We start from the raw sequence: 21,937 nt of genomic DNA on the forward strand, positions 1-21,937 counted from the left end.
CAATATCACCCTCTAAGCATTAAAATAAGATAGAAAAAGCTTAACATGTCAAATTGAGATTTTATTTGAGTGATGGGTACATTTTTACTAGGGTCATGATAGAGGAGTTCAACAATCATTGCCACCAACATCAAGGTATATAGAGGGCTTGGTGCTCTTGATTAAATGCTAGTTCCATACCCTCATACATGACAAAATCAAATGGAAACATTGCAATCCCCCAAATCCTGAAATCCTAAAAACTGTTAAGTTTGTTGGATTTTGAGTGGGATCTAAAATTCTACTTTCTCCATATGAAATCCAATGAGGTTGGAACCACTCTCAAACATTCTGAAACAATTAATGGTAATGTTAAAAATTTAAGTAATATTACCATTAATTACATAGCATTAGTAGGGCCTAGAAAAATCCACTTCCCAACACGTGGAATCTCTTCTAACATTGCTTAATCACCCTTGGTTGCACTCCAAAACCTTTGAGAACTCCAAACCTATGAGAATAAGGCATAAAATCTATTTTAAGATGCTTTTTCACTGGACTCGTGTCCAAATTTTGGGACACTAGGAGGGCTTGTGTTCGACATGAGTCAAACTCATGTCTTGTGAACAGGGCACGAGTCAAACTCTTGTCCTGCGAACAGGACATGAGTCAAACTCCTGTTAGACACGTGACGCGAGGGGGGGGGGAGGATTTTTCATGTTACTCAGCTTGCGGATTTTATAAGTTTTGTTTTGTTTTGGTTTGTTTTTTTTTCAATAATTTGTTTGGAATGAAAGCACGGGAAACCTTGGGGTACTTCCCCAAATTTCGTGGATGGTAAACCGGTTAAATCATCAGCCCTGATTAAGGGGTCTCGTGCCAAGGGAATCGAAGAGAGTTGAACCCGTGATCAACAACAACTAGCAACAATATCAAAGACAAACCTACACTTTGAGTGACAAACCCTTCCAACCCTGCTTCTCAAGGTTGTTTAAGGCTTCTCAATGACAAATAAGGCTTTGATAAGGGATAATTAAGTATATTACAAAGGGATTGAATTTTGATTGATATGCATCATATATGTCCTGATATACATAAGTAGACTTCATAGTTATGGTTGATGCTGATTGTTTGTCTAGCTAGAATTCCCATTGTCCTAACACACGGCAAAGATGTGTAAAAATATTTAAAGTGGTCAATCCAGTAAATCACCTAAAATATTCCCACTATGGTTCTATGATAAATTGTTCAGAATGCATGCATCACAAACAGAGAGATGCAAGTGATAACTAAACATTTATCCTCACAGTCAATAGACATGATATATTCTGTCAGAAAACAAATTAAAGACTTAAATTGTAGTAGCACATCAAAGCTTATTTTAAGCCTCGAATAAATTGATACACATGGAGAATACACCCGTAAAACATGAAACCAAGAAATATACTGCTCAACACAACCTGGAAGAGGCCATTTCAAAAGGTTTCTGCCATATGATAACCAAACAAAGAGCAATTTATATTGGATATGTAGTCTCTACAATCAACAACAGCAGCAACTAATTTCTTACTGTACTGAAGTTTTATTGTGTCAAAGAAAGGCAAAATTGGTCATAGATGACCTAAAGTGCAGCATACTCCTTTGAATAAACTTGGCTTTCTCTCATGCAATGATCCCTTTATAACGTCGGATCAGTCTTCATCAATGCCTATTGCAACAGATATAAAGCAAAAAATAATGGCACAAGGAGAGAAGAAATATGCTATTAATGCTGAATATGATGATGCAATTTTGAGGTGTATTTATAACTTCTTTGGCTGCATTCGTCCTGAAAGCTGATGTACTGACACTATCTGAAGTTCTAATTTCTTGTGGCTAAGCAATGTTTAATTGTGGTTATGGCAGCCAAGGAAGGTTTAGCTATGCTTGCTCATCTTAAACATGATTTAACTGTGTTTCCAACGGCCTCACACTTTTATTTGTTAGATGTTTCCTTCCTGAGGATAATGTTCTCACTGCGCCTAACATGCAAAGTTCAAACTATAGTAAACGAGGTCAAACTCCATACAGATTAAATTGGGATTTCTTACTAGCTTTGTGTGGGCGAATCCTTGGTCTGTGACAGGATCAAGCATTTAGCTATAGCCTATTTGTACAAATATTCTTTCAAGAAATTGCATCAGATGCTTAACAAGAAACTGCATTAAATATATGCAGTGGAGTTGTAGGCCATAATGCCATAATGGGAGAGGTTCAGGTTTAGAAGGTTTGTGAGTTCAATTGCACATTTACCATTTTATATCTGTCCATTCTTATGACCTGCACTGTGTTTCTGCCAGCGATGTGTGATAGGGTCAAATTGTGAAATAGAGCCTGGATCCAGTGATATGTTTTTTGAGTATTAGAATACACGAGGCTTTTGTCCAAAGAGTGTCACTACAGGAAGTAGCAAATACTGTTTCATTGTCAAATACTTCTTCTCTTGTGATCAAATTTCCATATTCTTTTCTCCTTTCTATTCTCATTCCATCATTTTATATGAAAAATCTCATGTAAGTGCTGAAGTCATCATATCTAGAAACTAAATTCTTAGTATCTCCTGTATTTTATTGCGACAAATGTTGAAATGGCCCATTCCTTAATCTTAAGTGGCTCTTTCCAAATTCTCATGAAAAGTTGTGTTATGAGGTCAAGATTGAAATGCAAACATGCATTAGAGTACACATTTTTTAAAACCTTCAACACTACCTGGCCTTGGTTCTAATAGAGGATGACTTGAATCATGACTGTGGCAGGAAATATAGAATGTTTTTAGCAATAATAATATAATATTATCTAATTTAAGGTCACAGCCTAGCCAGACGCCAAACTGACATCTTGTACCCCCTTGTTTGTGGGGCAAGAGACCCCCACTGCACAATGATTTGATGGCTGAGTCTATGGAGGTGTACAATCTATCATTTGTGTTTGGTAATATCTAGCAACATTTCTTGGTTGTGTTGGATGCTATTTTCCGAGTTTCATGGAATTTTTAAAATTGGAGATGTAATCTTGGGAAGAATTTTGCTAGCGAAACAAGTTTTAACCAATTGAAATATGCTTTGAATGAAGAAAATGTGTTCATATTTAACAATGCATTTGTTGTTCAATGCTGTGAGTTGTATCTGATGAGTGGTGATGTTTATATAGTTTTCAACAACACGGAAATTTCCTTCTATATAAATATTTTTCTATGAAATTTTTCATTTTGTCTGTTTTATTGCAGTTTATTAAACTATTTCAGAGGCCATTTTATGTTTTTGCATGGGCTCATTCGAGCTCATCATATTTACTTATTGTTTGCAGATCCAGATGTTGTTGTCAATGTTGTATATGAAGATGTTTCAGCCACCTGCCCTTTTGGTCCTTCTAGTGAAGCTAGGCCATCAAGGCACCAGCTTGGTTATGATTCCATGATTGGAGCTTTGCGGTACATAGAGAATGAATCTGTGGGAGCAGAAGCTGCTGGACCTCCAAGTTTCGCATCTCCCGATTCCAGGAACTGGTCTCATCCTGTACTGCCAATGTTGAATCCCAACTCAATAGATGATGCTGGTTCTACCAGATTAATGCCAATTCACGAGAGGGCATTTCCGTATCGAGTACTAACAGACATTCGGTATGGTGTTTTGCTCCTTTATCTTCTTACCAGTGGGAAACTATAAACCAAAGCTGAAAGGAAAAAATTCAGAGTTGGTGAATAAAGTAGTTAGCTTTATTATATACATGGTCAAGTAGGTAAATAAAGTGGTTAGCTTTATTATATACATGCTCAAGTAATTGTTCTTATTGGATCTTCCTTGACATGCTTAATCCATTTCTCTCTATTTCTATTTTCTAAATATTAAAAAGTACATTGGTCTTGCCTAACTTCAGGATCTATTGCTTCAATTTCGAATTAATTCATTTAGTTGAATGTCATCCTCATATATAGTCAGTGTAGATTGTCAAGTTCATGATTGATTTAAACAGTTTGGAAGATCTTTCTCTATGCCATTCTTTGGAAGACATGTTGCTAAGCAGAACTCCTGCGACACAGCACCATGCAATAAAATGTTAAATTCGCATCTTAGTGTATTCAAGAAAACCACTATAGTCAACTTGAAATGATTCATGATCCACCCTTGAAAATGTGAAGTTGCAGTCTGCAATAGTAGCACAATTGTCTCTAGAAGCTTACCTTTCTCTCCCTCATACCACCAAATTCACTGCCCCCCTGTAAAATTGTCTTTCAGGCTAGTCATTTCTCCTGGTGATTTTATTATTCAAAGTGCAATCCCCCCTGGTTGAATTCCAATGTTGCAGTAGTAAATGGCCCTAGTTTGACTGGGTAAAAGAAATTTACGATATAGATGGATCCAAAAGGTGATTGAATAGAGTTGATAGGTTGAGACGAAGTAGTCAACATAAGTTGGAACATGAATGATGAGAGGGTATGATCTTTTCCTGCGCATTACACTAGAAGAGATGTTTCTTTGATGGTCCACATTGTAGACAGTGATACCAGTGATGATGACCAGCATTCTCCACATACAGCACCCCACATATGCCTCTATTGTATATCATGCTCAGCTCGCTCACTCGATCAGCTCACTTATTTGATGATGGTGATCCAACAGATATGAGGTGCATTAGCTACTGTTTCATACATAGTGTTTACGTTTAATGTATTTTGTATTAAGGATCACGGGTTGAAGTCAAATAATGAGTCATGATGCTTGGAGTTGAAAGTTATTCTTGATGCCTTGTTTCACCTTCGTGGTCATCTTATGTATTCTAATTGGGTTGTCACTCTTGGGGAAAAGGGTTACAATTGGGAGGTCTTGATAAGGGTAACATGCCCAAGCCCTTCCATGTTAAACACATTCCATCTAATTCCCTTTTGCTGTTACATGTACCCCAAGATACCATTTCCTTGAAGTGGACCCCAGGGCATATCATCATCATTTATCCTACACTTCATGGATGATGTTACACACCCTTTAGAGAGCATTGGACTTGATGATGGCATGATGATTTGATGAGATGCCCTAGCCTTGATGGTGGATATTGTAACCTTGGAGAGGGATTGGAGTCCATCACACCTATTTGATGAAATTGAGCCTTGGAATGATGATGTTGTACTTGATGAGGATTATACACATCTTTGGAGAGGTCACAGAGCTACCTACATTGATGACATCATGATGTTGCTTGAGGATGTTGCACATGTGATGGAACATTGCACCTTTATGATGATGTGATGCTCATTTGAGCTGACCTAGTATGATTTCATAATGATTGGGCAGTACTTGGTGATAAGACATGACTCTTTGATGATGCCTTACACCTTTCGTGGAGAGACATTGACTTTGGAGCATTTCTACCATATGTTGAGATGATGTCACCCTTTCTTGAGCACTCTCTTCTCATGTGTGGCATTTATGGAGCATTTATTGAGGAAGATTTTATTATTGACCATTATTTCTTCATTGTAGAGGCATATTTGGGGGTTGGGCTTAGACCAATCCACCTTATATCATGGGCTTCTTATGTTCTAGGGGCTTTTAGTGGATATTAGCTCTTGTAGAGGTAGAGTGCTTGGTTTCCTCATATAAACAGAGGGTGTGCTCACCTCATTTGGATCATTGCTACTCGTGGAGGATTAGTACTATTGTCTACTTCTGTCTTTTCTATTTAGCTATAGATGAATTACTTATGTGACCTTTTGGAGAGATGAATTGTGGATGCTCCATCAAGTTTGATGGATGATTCATGGCAAGGGTTTATCATTTATGCATGAACTTTGATTTACCTGGTAAGTGTTCTCTTTAGGTCTGGATTTATTTATTGGATGTATTTAAGTGCAAATGTGCTTATCAAGTGGTGAGGGTGCATTCTCTTTGTATTATTCTTGAATAGATCCTAACTTGTAACTTGTAAGCCCTAGGAAGAGTTGTAGTGGAGAAGCTTTCCTTGATATTGTCTTAAAAGCTTGTTAAAGGACATAGGAGGATCTCCCAACATAAGTAGTGGAAAACTCTACGTATCTACTCTCACAATATCACCTAATATCCATTATTGACCTTCTTCAAGGGAGTCCATGGTTTGACACCATTAGCCCAAAAATAATAGTAAGCACTAGTCTAACTCCCAATAATCAATCAATAAAACCTAAATTTTACTTGTTCTTTTATGGTTCAGGGTTGATTATGGTTTGTAATAGTTGGATATGCATTTTCAGCTATAGAATAGCTGGACATCTAGAGTTATTGAGCATTTGTATGGTTAAAAATTCATCTTATTGTCATATATTGCATTGCTGATTTAATTTAACAGCGTTCTTGGGGTTGGACATATTGCATTTTAGGGCTGTTATATCTCATTTAATATTCAGAAATTTGTAGTTGCATAAATCCTAGTTTAATTCATACTTTCAGCCCTAGTTTTATTGCTTATTTACTTGTTTAAGGGATGGATTATTTACTGTTGTAATTTAATATATTGCTGAAGTTTATCATCTTTCACACATGTTTTGTGGTGGCCATAGTTTTTTTTTTTTTTAGTGTTTGGGGCACCCTCTTGATCTATTTCAACTTGATAGATATCATAAATTGTCCTATATACTTCACATACTCAAATATGCAAATTGCATTGAATGAACCACCTTGTTCTCCCCTTGAATACAATATCTTAGTGCTGGTATATTGAGTAGTTAATATAGGAGGCTGTGGACTTGATTTCTTCCTGTTATAGGATTACTTGAAGCTACTAGGGAAGCCTCCCTTGTGTTGGATTCGTCCTTCACTAAAATGAGGGAAGTGATTACCAGGGTGACAATGGTAACACTTCCAGTGTTACATTTGTCTTAGCCCTTGTGAAAGGCTTTGCACTTGGGTGCTAGAATTTGTATAACAATATTAATGCCGATGAGGGACCAAAGTAGGTCATTGGAATTCTAAATTACAACAAGTATTGATAGCAATGGAGGAGTGCTAGAGCATATCCAAATACAAGAACATAGAGAGATCAAAATAAAAAATCTAATCATATAGAGATTGCTGATGTTAAAACTTAAAATATTAGATTGGATGGAAATTCAGATGAAAACAAATGAAATAGATATCCCTAATGTTAGTGAACATGAGATGGTTACTAATGGTGAATAAGTGAAGTGATGGGAGGGAATTCGTTTTTTCAAGAGGTCAGATAAGTTTGCCAATAGGACGCACTATGAAAGCTCTCTATTTTATTTTTCTGTTATAGGTCCTTTAATTCATGGATGTGGATATTTTAATTTAGGGCGTCTTTGAAGTTACCCTCTCATGGCAGGCTTTTTTGTGGGGAAAGGGTGGCATTAAATTGCCAATTGACAGGATCTCTTGACCTGTAAGTTGTAACTAATAATTGACGGTAGTGAGGATGGTGATGGTGTCAAGGAAAGTCAAAATGTTTGCCCCAAAGTATAACAGAATGTAATGCATCCAACTTTAGCGATGAATTCAAGTCTAGTGTTGATATTTATATTAAAATGACTATGCTAAGGTTGTATAGAAGCTCTATTGACATGCTATGATAGGATACATTTTAGGAGTGGCCTTTAATTCCCAAAATCGTCCTAAAGATCATTAAATTTGGATAAGCAGAAATGTATTTTTGAATTTATGCCCACATATGTGCAAATTGTTAAGGTCAGCCACATCATCATGTAGGCTCATGAAGGCCAATGGACATGTCACTTGAGCCCCAACGACTTGTATAAATATGACAGGCCTCAAATGTTACGAATAAATATGCATGTCAATAGGGAAACCATCGGACCATCAACATTGGGCATAGACTCATTTGTCGGAGGTTCATCCTGTTTTTCTGCAGCATCATCATTGTCCTTCCTTGGAATAGGGAGATCTCTTGCTTTCCCAAGGGAAATTTCTTCATCAAAGGTGACATGCCGACTTACTTCCACATCTCTTTGACCAGAGACAGATTCTATATGCCTTTGAATTTTCACTGTAGCCAACAAATATGCCTTTTTTCCCAGATGCTTCCAACTTGTTTCTTTTCTCTCTAGGCACGTGAAAGTACACGGGACAACCCTTTCATAGCATTCATAGCATGTTTCCAAGGGGACCAAAATCGACGTAAAGATCATTAAATTTGGATAAGCAGAAATGTGTTTTTGAATTTATGCTGAACATGTGCAAATTGTCAAGGTCGGCCACATCATCATGTAGGCTCATGAAGCCCAATGGACATGTCACTTGAGCCCCAACGACTTGTATAAATATGACAGACCTCAAATGTTACGAATAAATATGCGTGTCAATAGAGAAATTATTGGACCATCAACATTGGGCATAGGTTCATCTGTCAGAGGTTCATCCCGTTTTTCTGCAACATCATCATTGTCCTTCCTTGGAATAGGGAGATCTCTTGCTTTCCCAAAGGCAATTTCTTCATCAAAGGTGACATGACGACTTACTTCCACATCTCTTTGACTAGGCATGTAGATTCTATATGCCTTTGAATTTTCACTGTAGCCAACAAATATGCCTTTTTTCCCAAATGCTTCCAACTTGTTTCTTTTCTCTCTAGGCACATGAAAGTACATGGGACAACCAAAAATTCTAAAATGAGAAACATCAGGTTTCTTACTTGTGAACACTTCCTCGGGTGTCTTGAAATCCAATTCTTGATGCAAGCCCTTGTTTGTGGATGCTCCATCAAGTTTGATGGATGATTCATGGCAAGGGTTTATCATTTATGCATGAACTTTGATTTACCTGGTAAGTGTTCTTTTTAAGTCTGGATTTATTTATTGGATGTATTTAAGTGCAAATGTGCTTATCAAGTGGTGAGGGTGCATTCTCTTTGTATTATTCTTGAATAGATCCTAACTTGTAAGCCCTAGGAAGAGTTGTAGTGGAGAAGCTTTCCTTGATATTGTCTTAAAAGCTGGTTAAGGGACATACGACGATCTCCCAACATAAGTAGTGGAAAACTCTACGTATCTACTCTCACAATATCACCTAATATCCATTCTTGACCTTCTTCAAGAGAGTCCATGGTTTGACACCATTAGCCCAAAAATAATAGTAAGCACTAGTCTAACTCCCAATAATCAATCAATAAAACCTAAATTTTACATGTTCTTTTATGTTTCAGGGATGAGTTATGGTTTGTAATAGTTAGATATGCATTTTCAGCTATAGAATAGCTGGACATCTAGAGTTATTGAGCATTTGTATGGTTAAAAATTCATCTTATTGTCATATATTGCATTGCTGATTTAATTTAACAGCCTTCTTGGGGTTGGACATCTTGCATTTTAGGGCTGTTATATCTCATTTAATATTCAGAAATTTGTAGTTGCATAAATCCTAGTTTAATTCATACTTTCAGCCCTAGTTTTATTGCTTATTTACTTGTTTAAGGGATGGATTATTTACTGTTGTAATTTGATATATTGCTGAAGTTTATCATCTTTCACACATGTTTTATGGTGGCCACAGTTTTCTTTTTTTTTTTAGTGTTTGGGGCACCCTCTTGATCTATTTCAACTTGATAGATATCATAAATTGTCCTATATACTTCACATACTCAAATATGCAAATTGCATTGAATGAACCACCTTGTTCTCCCCTTGAATACAATATCTTAGTGCTGGTCTATTGAGTAGTTAATATAGGAGGCGTGGACTTGATTTCTTCCTGTTATAGGATTTCTTGAAGCTACTAGGGAAGCCTCCCTTGTGTTGGATTCATCCTTCACTAAAATGAGGGAAGTGATTACTAGGGTGACAATGGTAACACTTCCAATGTTACATTTGTCTTAGCCCTTGTGAAAGGCTTTGCACTTGGGTGCTAGAATTTGTATAACAATATTAATGCCGATGAGGGACCAAAGTAGGTCATTGGAATTCTAAATTACAACAAGTATTGATAGCAATGGAGGAGTGCTAGAGCATATCCAAATACAAGAACAAAGAGAGATCAAAATAAAATATCTAATGATATAGAGATTGCTGATGTTAAAACTTAAAATATTAGATTGGATGGAAATTCAGATGAAAACAAATGAAATAGATATCCCTAATGTTAGTGAACATGAGATGGTTACTAATGGTGAATAAGTGAAGTGATGGGAGGGAATTCGTTTTTTCAAGAGGTCAGATAAGTTTGCCAATAGGACGCACTATGAAAGCTCTCTATTTTATTTTTCTGTTATAGGTCCTTTAATTCATGGATGTGGATATTTTAATTTAGGGCGTCTTTGAAGTTACCCTCTCATGGCAGGCTTTTTTGTGGGGAAAGGGTGGCATTAAATTGCCAATTGACAGGATCTCTTGACCTGTAAGTTGTAACTAATAATTGACGGTAGTGAGGATAGTGATGGTGTCAAGGAAAGTCAAAATGTTTGCCCCCAAAGTATAACAGAATGTAATGCATCCAACTTTAGCGATGAACTCAAGTCTAGTGTTGATATTTATATTAAAATGACTATGCTAAGGTTGTATAGAAGCTCTATTGACATGCTATGATAGGATAAATTTTAGGAGTGGCCTTTAATTCCTCTTTTCGAGAGGACCAAAATCGACCTAAAGATCATTAAATTTGGATAAGCAGAAATATATTTTTGAATTTATGCCCACATATGTGCAAATTGTCAAGGTCAGCCACATCATCATGTAGGCTCATGAAGGCCAATGGACATGTCACTTGAGCTCCAACGACTTGTATAAATATGACAGGCCTCAAATGTTACGAATAAATATGCATGTCAATAGGGAAACCATCGGACCATCAACATTGGGCATAGGCTCATTTGTCGGAGGTTCATCCTGTTTTTCTGCAGCATCATCATTGTCCTTCCTTGGAATAGGGGGATCTCTTACTTTCCCAAGGGCAATTTCTTAGTCAAAGGTGACATGCCGACTTACTTCCACATCTCTTTGACCAGGCACATAGATTCTATATGCCTTTGAATTTTCACTGTAGCCAACAAATATGCTTTTCTTCCCAGATGCTTCCAACTTGTTTCTTTTCTCTCTAGGCATGTGAAAGTACATGGGACAACCCTTTCATAGCATTCATAGCATGTTTTCAAGGGGACCAAAATCGACGTAAAGATCATTAAATTTGGATAAGCAGAAATGTGTTTTTGAATTTATGCCGAACATGTGCAAATTGTCAAGGTCGGCCACGTCATCATGTAGGCTCATGAAGCCAAATGGACATGTCACTTGAGCCCCAATGACTTGTATAAATATGACAGACCTCAAATGTTACGAATAAATACGCATGTCAATAGAGAAACCATTGGACCATCAACATTTGGCATAGGCTCATTTGTGAGAGGTTCATCCCGTTTTTCTGCAACATCACCATTGTCCTTCCTTGGAATTGGGAGATCTCTTGCTTTCCCAAAGGCAATTTCTTCATCAAAGGTGACATGACGACTTACTTCCACATCTCTTTGACCAGGCACATAGATTTTATATGCCTTTGAATTTTCACTGTAGCCAACAAATATGCCTTTTTTCCTAGATGCTTCCAACTTGTTTCTTTTCTCTCTAAGCACATGAAAGTACATGGGACAACCAAAAATTCTAAAATGAGAAACATCAAGTTTCTTACTTGTGAACACTTTCTCGGGTGTCTTGAAATCCAATTCTCGATGCAAGCCCTTATTTTGAACATATACAACAGTGTTGGCAACTACTCCCCATAAGAACTTCAATAGACCTTCATCTTGGAGCATGACATGGGTGGCTGCCATGATTGTTCGTTCCTTCCTTTCATTAACTCCATTTTGCTCAATAGTGTTGTTCTCCCTCTTGATGCCAACCTCTTTGCAAAAGTCATCAAATTCATTTGATTCATATTCGGTTCGATTTTCGGTCCTCAATATCTTGATCTTCTTCCTTGTTTGATTTTCCATCAATGCTTTGAAAGAGCGGAACCATTTAAACACTTCATCCTTCCTCTTCAAGAAATAGATCTATGTTTTACGAGAGTAGTCATCCACAAAGATTGCATAATATGAGTATCCTCCCAACAATGATATGGGCGGCATTACTAGACAGGTTAGAATGGACCAACTGAAGAATATTGGTAGTCTTGCTTTCACTAGAAGGGAATGGTCCCTTTGTATGTTTCCCAATTGCACAACCCTAACAAACTCCTTCATGGTTCATATTGAACTCGGGCATACCTGTGACCATCTTCCTTACCCCAGGTAAGGCTTTGTAATGTAAGTGGGCGAACCTTCGATGCCATAGCTCAGATTGAAGAGAAGTATCACTTGCCAAATCTCCCAAAGGACTTCCTCCAACTTGATAGAGACCATCAACCCTAAATCCAAGAGTAAATGGATCTTTAGTGTTTCTTTGCCAATTACGTACCTTTCCATCAATGAATGCTACCTTGAAGCCATTATCTTCCATCTCAGAAATACACACCAGATTCTTCTTCAAATCAGGCACATATAATACTTCTTGTAGATGAATGGTTTGACCTTGATTCAAGTGAAGAGTGACAATACCTATCCTTTTCACGGGGTAGGTGGCATTATCTCCAAGTATGATCTTCAAATTGGTCTTCTTTTCAACCAAATTTGAGAGGGCCTCCTTGTACCCAATGAAGTGCCTTGAGGCTCCACTATTAATCAACCAATGATCCAAAGTATTCGGAGGAGAGGTAGTAGATAAAGCATAAATAAGATAGAATTCATCTTGATTTTCTACAACATTAATTTCATCATACCTGGCATTTCTTGTCCTTTTGGGAGGCCGACTATTTCCATTTTGAGTAGCGGGAGCATTCCTCTTTCCTTTGTTGTTGAACTTGTTGTTCCTTTGATTGCCATTGCCTTTGAAATTGTTGTGGATTTTGCCATCATCCCTTGGAGAATTCTTCTTGTGAGAACACTCTCTAGCATAGTGGCTGACCCTGTTGCAATTGTAGCACCTTCCTTTTCTTCCTTCTTTGAAACTTTCTTGGATCCTTGACCATGTTTCCTTGGACCAACATTATTATTCATCTTTGCATGAGCGGAGAAAGCAGTAGGTTCATTTCCATTTGAGGGCTTGACTCGCTCCATCATCTTAGTCTCCTATTGAGTGCATCTAGCCAATAACTCATTGAAACCAACTATCCTGTCATTGTTGAGAATAGTGGTGACAAATACATCCCAAGATCTTGAAAGACCTACAAGAGCAATGACAGTGAGCTCTCGTTCAACAATGACTTCTCCAATAGATAGAAGGTCATTCTTGATTTGAGTTATTCTCATGAAGTAGGATTGTATAGACTCCCCTTTGTCCATCTTGATATCCTTCAACTTGTCCTTGAGAAAGAGAATTTGATTTGCATTGTTCACTTTGAACATCCCAACCAACCTATCATACATCCCCTTAGATGTTCCCAAATCAGAAATATAGGCAACCAAATGCTTTTTAATTGAGTCAATGATAATTTTCTTAGCTTTGACCCCACCTTTCTTGTACTTTGTCTTAAGAGCAGCCGGTGCATTTGAAGGAGGCTCCACCACTTTTCCCTGCACATAGTCCATTGCATCATGCTCTTCCAAAGTCAAGTCCAAAGTCATCTTCCATGCATGATAGTCAGATTTGTCATTGAGCTTATCCTTAGTCTTGAAGTAAGATGTAGAAGCCATTGAGACTTGTCCTTGTCCAACAAATCTCTCTTAGTGATTGCTTTTCTCTCTCTTGCTTGGGCTTTGTCTTCACCTGGGCTCTGATACCATGTTAATTTTAGTTAACAATGGTATGTTCTATGCTTAGCACAATTACTTCAATGTCCTTTAAGCAGCCCAATGACAATTTCCAATTTAGATTTCCATTAGCAATCACATTAACCATAAATCACATTGACAATAACTGTAGATAGAACATGAACAATAAAATGCAGAAGAAAAGCCAAGACAAAAGGACCTCGATTTGGCGAATGCCAGGGAAAAACCCCAAGATGGGGAAAACCCTTGATCAATTCTTCTTATTATTATATCAAATTTTTAGCGGAGAGAGAGAGAGTACAAAAGTCAAAATTGACTTTCCAAATCACAGTCAAAACAACCCTGTCAAATCCAGTCAACAACAGTCAAATTTTCCCTATCTAGAAAGTCAACGTAGGTCAACGCAACAACAAATCATCCTCTATGCAGCTCAGTCATACCCAATCAAACTCAGCCTTCTAAAGTGGTCAAAGTCAACCCAAAACAGTTCTGAAAACAACAGTCAAATTTGGTCAACTTCTGCACTTGAAGTTTGTGGTTAACTTTGCAGTCAACCCTGGTCAACTAGCCCGGAAATCCTCGATTCTTGTGTCAATCAATATGGCCTTCCAAAACCAAAATTCTGGCATGAAAATCGCAGTCAAAGGAGGTCAATATGGCCCTGGTCAATGCTGGTCAACCTGCAATAGTTCCTGAAATTCAGCATTGTAATCTGTCCTAAATTTCATCCTTCTTCTTGCCACACGTGTGAGAGAAAATAGCTGCACAATAAATTGTATGGACCAATCAGATGAGGAGAGAAAAACGTGTGTGATGAGATGATGCCAAATGAGGTTTGAGGTCTGTCATATTTATACAATTCGTTGGGGCTCAAGTGACATGTCCATTGGGCTTCATGAGCCTACATGATGATATGGCTGACCTTGACAATTTGCACGTGTGGGCATAAATTCAAAAACACATTTCTGCTTATCCAAATTTAATGATATTTAGGTCGATTTTGGTTCTCTCGAAAAGAGGAATTAAATGCAATAATCATCTCCATCAAATGGGCTTTCCAAAGTGGAATTTGGCCCTAGCTGCCAATTTTAACAATTTGATGGCTTGAAGCATAACCTTCTGAGTGTCAGTCAGATGTGCGATCAAGGAACCGAGGTAATATTTCGATCAAATGGATGTAGTGTTCGTGATCTTGATACAGGGAAAACAATGATCAAAGGTAGAAGAACTCCAAATAATCTATACATATTTGAAGAAGGACAACAACAATACTATTTGAGCAAGGATGATGAACATTGGTTATGGCACCGGAGGTTGGGGCATCTAAGCTTTTCACAAATAAGGAAGGCATGCAAATATCAGGCAGTTCGTGGTCTTCCAGATATCAAAATTCCAGACAACACCATATGCAAATCATGTCAGTTTGGTAAGCAAACCAGAACCAACTTCCCAGAGAAGGAAGGATTAGCTAGCAGGCCTCTTGAACTAGTCCATACAGATGTATGTGGTCCTTTCAGGACAAGGTCACCTCGAGGAGAAGAATACTTGATATTATTCATTGACGATTTCTCCAGGTTTGTTTGGTTAGGAATTTTGAAGCACAAAGACGAAGCATTCGAAAAATTCAAATCCTTCAAAGTCTTGGTTGAAAATGAATCAGGTTACAAAATTAAGTGCCTCAGGTCCGACAGAGGTGGGGAATTTACCTCAAATGAATTTTTCGATTTCTGTGAAGAACATGGAATAAGAAGGGAATTCTCTACAGCTAGAACTCCTCAGCAAAATGGAGTGGTGGAAAGGATGAACAGAACAGTCCAACAAATGGCTCGTGCTATGCTTGATGAGTCTGGAACTCCCGCAACTTTCTGGGGTGAAGCTGCATATGCTGCGGTTGTTATTCTCAACAAAACAAATGTCTGAGTGAACATCACTCAAACTCCTCATGAGCTCTGGTATGGTGAGACTCCTTCGGTAAAGCATTTCAAAATTTTTGGGAGCAAATGCTATATTAAGAATACTGATGAGCAACTTGGCAAACTTGAACCTAGAGCAGATGAAGGCATTCTTCTTGGTTATTCTCCACACAGCAAAGCATATAAGTGCTACAATAAAAGACTTGGAAGAATTGTTGACAGCATTGATGTAGTGGTTGATGAAAAAGGATACATTCCTAGGCAAGTAAATCATGAAAATATCGAAGAAAATGAAGACTACCCTCAAAGACAGAATGATGAAGAAGAAGAACCTCAAGGAGCACCAGAGGAACAGATAAGGATAGAAGAGAAGACTCCATCCAGGTACGTTCAGAAGAATCATCCAGAATCTCAGATTTTGGGGCAGAAAGAAGCAGGTGTACAAACAAGAAGAACAATTGCAGAAGCTTCAAGCTATTTGGCATTACTCTCCTCCACTGAACCACAAAATGTAAGAGAGGCATGCAAAGATGAATGTTGGGTCAAAGCAATGGATGAAGAACTTGAGCAGATTGAAAAGAATAACACTTGGGAGTTGGTTCCTAGACCAAAGGATAAGAATGTTATAGGGACAAAATGGATCTTCAAGAATAAGTTGAATGAAAATGGGGAAGTAATTAGAAACAAGGCCAGACTTGTTTGTAAAGGGTATGCCCAGCAAGAAGGAATAGACTTTGAAGAAACTTTTGCTCCTGTTGCAAGACTTGAGGCCATCCGAATGTTCCTTGCTCTCTCAAGCTTTCAAAAATTCAAAGTATTTCAAATGGACGTGAAATCAGCCTTTCTGAATGGAGACTTAGAAGAAGAAGTATACATTGAGCAACCAGATGGTTTCATTCTTGGAAATGATCCAAATCTTGTATGCAGACTGAAAAAGGCTCTCTATGGTCTTAAACAAGCTCCAAGGGCTTGGTACTATCGTTTGGACAAATATCTTCATCAACAAGGTTTTTCAAAAGGATCAGCAGATAGCAATCTTTATACAAAAATTGAAAATAACAAATTGCTAATACTTGTTGTGTATGTAGATGATATTATCTTTGGCAGCAATGAAGAAGCTATGAGTCAAAGCTTTGCCTTGGTGATGCAGAAAGAATTCGAAATGTCTTTGCTTGGAGAACTGACATATTTTCTTGGATTGTAAATCCAACAAAATGAAGAAGGGATCTTCTTGTCTCAAACCAAGTATCTCAAGCAGATTTTGAAGAAATATGGTATGGAAGATGCAAAACCAGTATGTACACCCATGGTCACAGGATGTAACCTCAGTACAAGTGATGAATCAGCAACAGTGCATCAACCAACCTACAGATCTATGATTGGAAGTCTACTTTATTTGACAGGTACCCGACCAGACATCATGCATGCAGTGGGAATAGTTGGAAGATTTCAGGCAAATCCAAAGGAAACTCATCTTCAGGCAGTGAAGAGAATTTTCAAATATCTTCAAGGGACTCAAAACTATGGCTTATGGTATCCTAGAGATACATATCTCACACTTCATGCTTATACAGATGCAGATTGGGCCGGAAGCGTGGATGACAGGAAGAGCACAAGTGGTGGTGCATTCTTTATGGGTTCCAGATTAATATCCTGGCTCAGCAAGAAACAGAGTTCAATTGCTTTGTCTACAGCTGAAGCAGAATATGTGGTTGCTGCATCTTGCTGCACTCAACTCCTTTGGATGATGCAGACCTTGCAGGATTTTCAAATCACTTGTACACCACCTATCTCCATCTTATGTGATAATACAAGTGCAATCAGCATTTCAAAGAACCCAGTCATGCATTCAAAGACCAAGCACATACCAATCAAGTATCACTTTCTCCGGGAACAAGTGCTTGAACAAAGGTCAAGTTGGAGTATGTTCCTTCTAAGGAACAAGTTGCTGATATACTCACCAAACCATTGCCCAGGGAGACCTTTGAATACCTCAGGCAAAAGCTGGGGGTTGTTGATGCATCATCTTGTTGTTGACTCTCTTCTGATTGTTGGTTGTACGCAAGGTTCATCTGGGGTATATGCGTACATTTGCTGAGTTGCGGATTGGTCGAAGATCGAATGGCACAGGTTCAGGGGGAGCATATAATGCATTGTTGGCATTATGGAGGAAGTACAAAAGGAATATTGCTGCAATATGTCTCTATCTCTTTCATGGTCATTTATGGTGTTTGGTGGATTATGGTTCTTCTTTGCAGATCTGGTTTATAGTCAGGGGGAGCATGTTCTTAGGAGGATCATAACCCTTTGCCCTTGATGTCAAAGGGGGAGAATGACGTTGAGGATCTTGAGGTTGCCATCAAGTCCAAAGGGGGAGATTGTTGGCATTATGATTCTGGTATGGCTCTATGATACAGGTGTTGTACTTGATATCAACTCACCCAAGTGGCAAATCTTTATTCAGGCTCTTAAAATGATGGAATATAAGAGGTTCGCAGGTGCAACGTTCAAAAGGTGCGGACCTGCAGGTTCGCCGTCCAGGGAGTGCGGACATACCCGCAGGTTCACCGTTCACAAGGTGCGGTCCCCCAGTTCACTCACTCCAATGCAGAGAAGCGCGCTCACATGGGGTATCCTATGTTTGGCCCTTGGTTTTTAGCCCGTATTTTACGATCCTATGGTTTTGGCCCGTGGTATAGGATCTAATTTATTGAACCCCGGTTTGGATCCCTTGTATTGGTTTTTGATGGTTTTGTCCCATGGTGTGGATAAGGGTTTGACTATAAAAAGGGGAAAGAGATCACTTGGCTAGATACTTGTGAAAATTTGAATATCTTAAGATCTGAAATTTTGGGTGATTGGTTTTTCAAAGCTAGATCTAAATCAAGGAGAAAACTTAAAGCAAATCTATTGATAAGTCGTGATCTCTCGGGCGCATGATCAGATCTGTGGATCTGACTGACTGTGGCAAATTGGAGGACTGTTAATTTGGCCCTAATCAGAGGTTTGCAGGCGATCCACTGCGTAGGTGCGGGGGTATGCAGTACAGGAGAAGACGCAGTGCGGGGGTACGCAGCGCATCTGAAGGCGCAGTGCGAGGTACGCAACGCAGAAGAAAGCAAAGTGTGGAGATACACAGAGGCAGCGAAGGAACAGTGCGGAGGTACGCAGTATGACACACAGTGCATTGCGCATCTGAGTTGAGGTACGCAGTTCAATAGAAAGGGAAGTTGCGGTGGTACGCAGAGCAGCAGAAGGATACAGTGCGGATCTGCGCAGTTAAGGCACAGAAAGGCTGCGGATACCCGCAGGCTTATATTGGTGAAGTTGCGGACCTGTCTTGAAACATTTATTGGCTGTCTTTTATCTATTGTTGCAGAGTTATGGGTTTAGATTTCTGGTATTACTTTTTTGTTTACAGCATTCTGAGTAGTTAGGTGATTCGTTGGTTGTATAAGGAGATTGGGTGATTTGCATGTACTTGATGATTATTTGATCTTCTTGGATCCAGTCTGAAAATTAATGAAAAGTGGTCCTTGAAAGAAAAGAAGTAGGGGGTTGTAGCTCCCTTCCAGGAGAGACTGGAAAACGAGAGAGAGTTGTAGCTCTCTGCAGGTTGCAGCCTGCGTACTGGTAAAGGACTGCACCAGTACAAAATCATTGTAAAAGGAGTTTCTAATTAAAAGAAGATAGAGACATATTGCAGCAGGTGGTTTTCACCCGCATTGGGTTTCCACCTTATATCTGGTGTTCTTTGGTGTGAATATCTGCTTTTCTTGTTCATGCTCATTATTTTATGGTACTGACATACAATATCTGAAGAATAATTCAAAGTATAAATATATTGAAAAGAATTTGATAATACTGATTCACCCCCCCTCTCAGTATTATTTTCAACACCCCCTTGAGTTGAAAATGGGGCTACAGAGAGAAGTCGACACAATACATGATTACAAGGTTTACTTGCCCCCATAATGCTAAGCAAAGGGTTGTATCAACCCCCTAAACTCTACATCTCTCCTTCATAAAGCCATCAAAATTTTCAATCATTGACATTGAGCTCCAAAGAGATTTAGGTGAGAGGTGTTGCAGTTTGGTAGGGACATCAAACAATTGAGTAATAATGACCCCATCGTGGAGAGAATTTCTCCTAATAGTGCTCAAATGGGCCAACAATAAATTTAATGGCATCAAATTTGCCTTTGACAGATTCAACAATTCATGCAAAAAGGGCCCAAGGTGGAGGAGATTCCACTTGATAAGACTTGGATGGACCACCGAAAAACTCTATTGCATCAATAGGAGTAACATAGCCCACTTAGGTATAAGTCTTAACATGTTTGAAGAAAGAGTAAATTCTGTAGGTGTGTTATACAAGGTGTTTCCATCTTCATCATTGAATAATGGAATCAAATTGTTAGGAGCATCTTGAATAAGTGAGAAGTTGGTGGTAACATGAGGACTGGATGAGTCATTGAGAAGAGCATTGTCATGTGCAATATGAGCACAAGATGTGCCATTGTTGAGAGTGTCTTGAAGAATTGAAGAAACATTTGCAATAGGAAGATTAGATGAATCTTCTCTAGTGTCCTCATAAGCCAAAGGAGTTTACCTAAATATTGTAGGAGTACTTGTAGAAATTGAGAGAGGATTGACATCATACTATGAAGGAGAAGGGTCCATTAGACACGATGCAAATCATTTGGAAGAGGACCTGTATAATGATGTGGCAAAGCATGATCCATGGAAATATGATGAGAATCAACTAAAAAATCTTTTGAAAAAGTAATGGGAGAGATCTTAGTAGATTGTGAATAGGAACCTTTTCAAAGATAACATCTCTATATCCAACCACCTTGTGATGGAGTGATGTGACTTGCCTTGCGTAGCGACATCAACTTGGAGCATGACACATGCACTTTAGAGTGTAGCACTCATTGACCACTTGTAGGTTGCTTGTAAGGGCTAAGGTCCATACTGTATCGTTGGACTCCCTACCTCTTATATAGATAGAAGAAATTGAGTGTCTTTCCATACATAATGTTTGTTTACCCATTTAGATTCATTCTTGTGATGATTGTGACCTAGAGAAGAGTGCGCACTAGCCTTTCTCTCTCTCTAGATTAGATAAAATAAGATAACTGTATTAGTGTCCAACTAATGACCACTAAAGTAGGTTAATGAGAATATTAGGTACAATGGTGTCTATAGAAAGTGGGAGTGCTAAAGCACCTCCTATATAAAAGTAAAAAACAAGAAATAAAGACAAAATAAGAGTCTAATCTAACACCATAGGAAGCTAACGCCAAAGGTGGAGAGGTGATCCAAGAGTGAGTATACCTAGAGTCTATGGCACTAGTAGTATGAGACTACTCTGGTCCACAATAATAAACTCTTGTACCATCTGAAGTTGAGTGGATAAAACATAAAATAGATGTTTGTTCGAAAGAATACTTATAAGAGGGGCTAGAACGAGTGTTGTTTTGATAGTTGGAGAGAACGTAAGTTGCACTGAAACGGATACAGGAATGGATACGGATACGGGTTTTGAAACAAATACGACAAATTTTCAAAATATCAAGATACGATACGACAAGGAAACGACATGCATATATATGTATATATATATATATATTTCATATTACCATTCATCTTTTAGAATCTAGAATCTATATCGAAAAATGCATAGTCATCGTCATGAATTCAACATAAACAAATCATTATCATCAATTCAGCATAAACATTGTCATCATCATTAGTGATTATTATAACATTCAACATATTATCATCATCATTAATAATGTAATAAAAAATGCTACAGCCTTTGTGCTTTCGGGTCCAACTCCTTCAAAGAACGTGTCATGCATGGCAGATGATATCTATCTTCCTTGCATGACAATTAAAAGGCCCATGGGATCATTGGGATATTCCATCAAGACCTATTTGAACATTTCAATCTTCTCAATGTCAGCTTGGTCTCATGACTATATGCAGGCACAAGATTGGCTAGAGAAGATTTGTTATATTGGAGGGATTTATGAAATCAAGAGCAAAATCAATGACAATTAACAAAACCTTAACCAAAATGAAAATTAATCGCTCAAATAAATCTCTTTATGAAGACATTCATCAAACCCTTTTATTTGCATTTTTGAACATCTATCTTTTTCTTAGTAAGAATCCTTGATAAATATATGGAGTGTCGTTGTTTCTAAAGATTTAGAAAAGACTTTATGAGACTCTGTTTATAGTGAGTTTATTTGCAAATCTGA

At 38.2% G+C, this 21,937-nt stretch overlaps 1 protein-coding gene across 1 annotated transcript in view; it reads left to right on the top strand.

The window, feature by feature from the left end:
- LOC149205357 (uncharacterized) overlaps positions 1–21,937 on the top strand; it is a 138,659-nt gene that overhangs the window by 90,897 nt on the left and 25,825 nt on the right. The window contains exon 5 of the mRNA XM_089395020.1: positions 3,325–3,637. Within this exon, the coding sequence (XP_089251146.1) occupies positions 3,325–3,637 (313 nt within the window). The remainder of the gene's footprint in view (positions 1–3,324; positions 3,638–21,937) is intronic.

Source organism: Pinus tabuliformis, chromosome 1_2 (assembly GCF_031772625.1).
Source record: "Pinus tabuliformis cultivar Carrire ecotype Pingquan chromosome 1_2, CPIR1, whole genome shotgun sequence".
NCBI lineage: Eukaryota > Viridiplantae > Streptophyta > Pinopsida > Pinales > Pinaceae > Pinus > Pinus tabuliformis.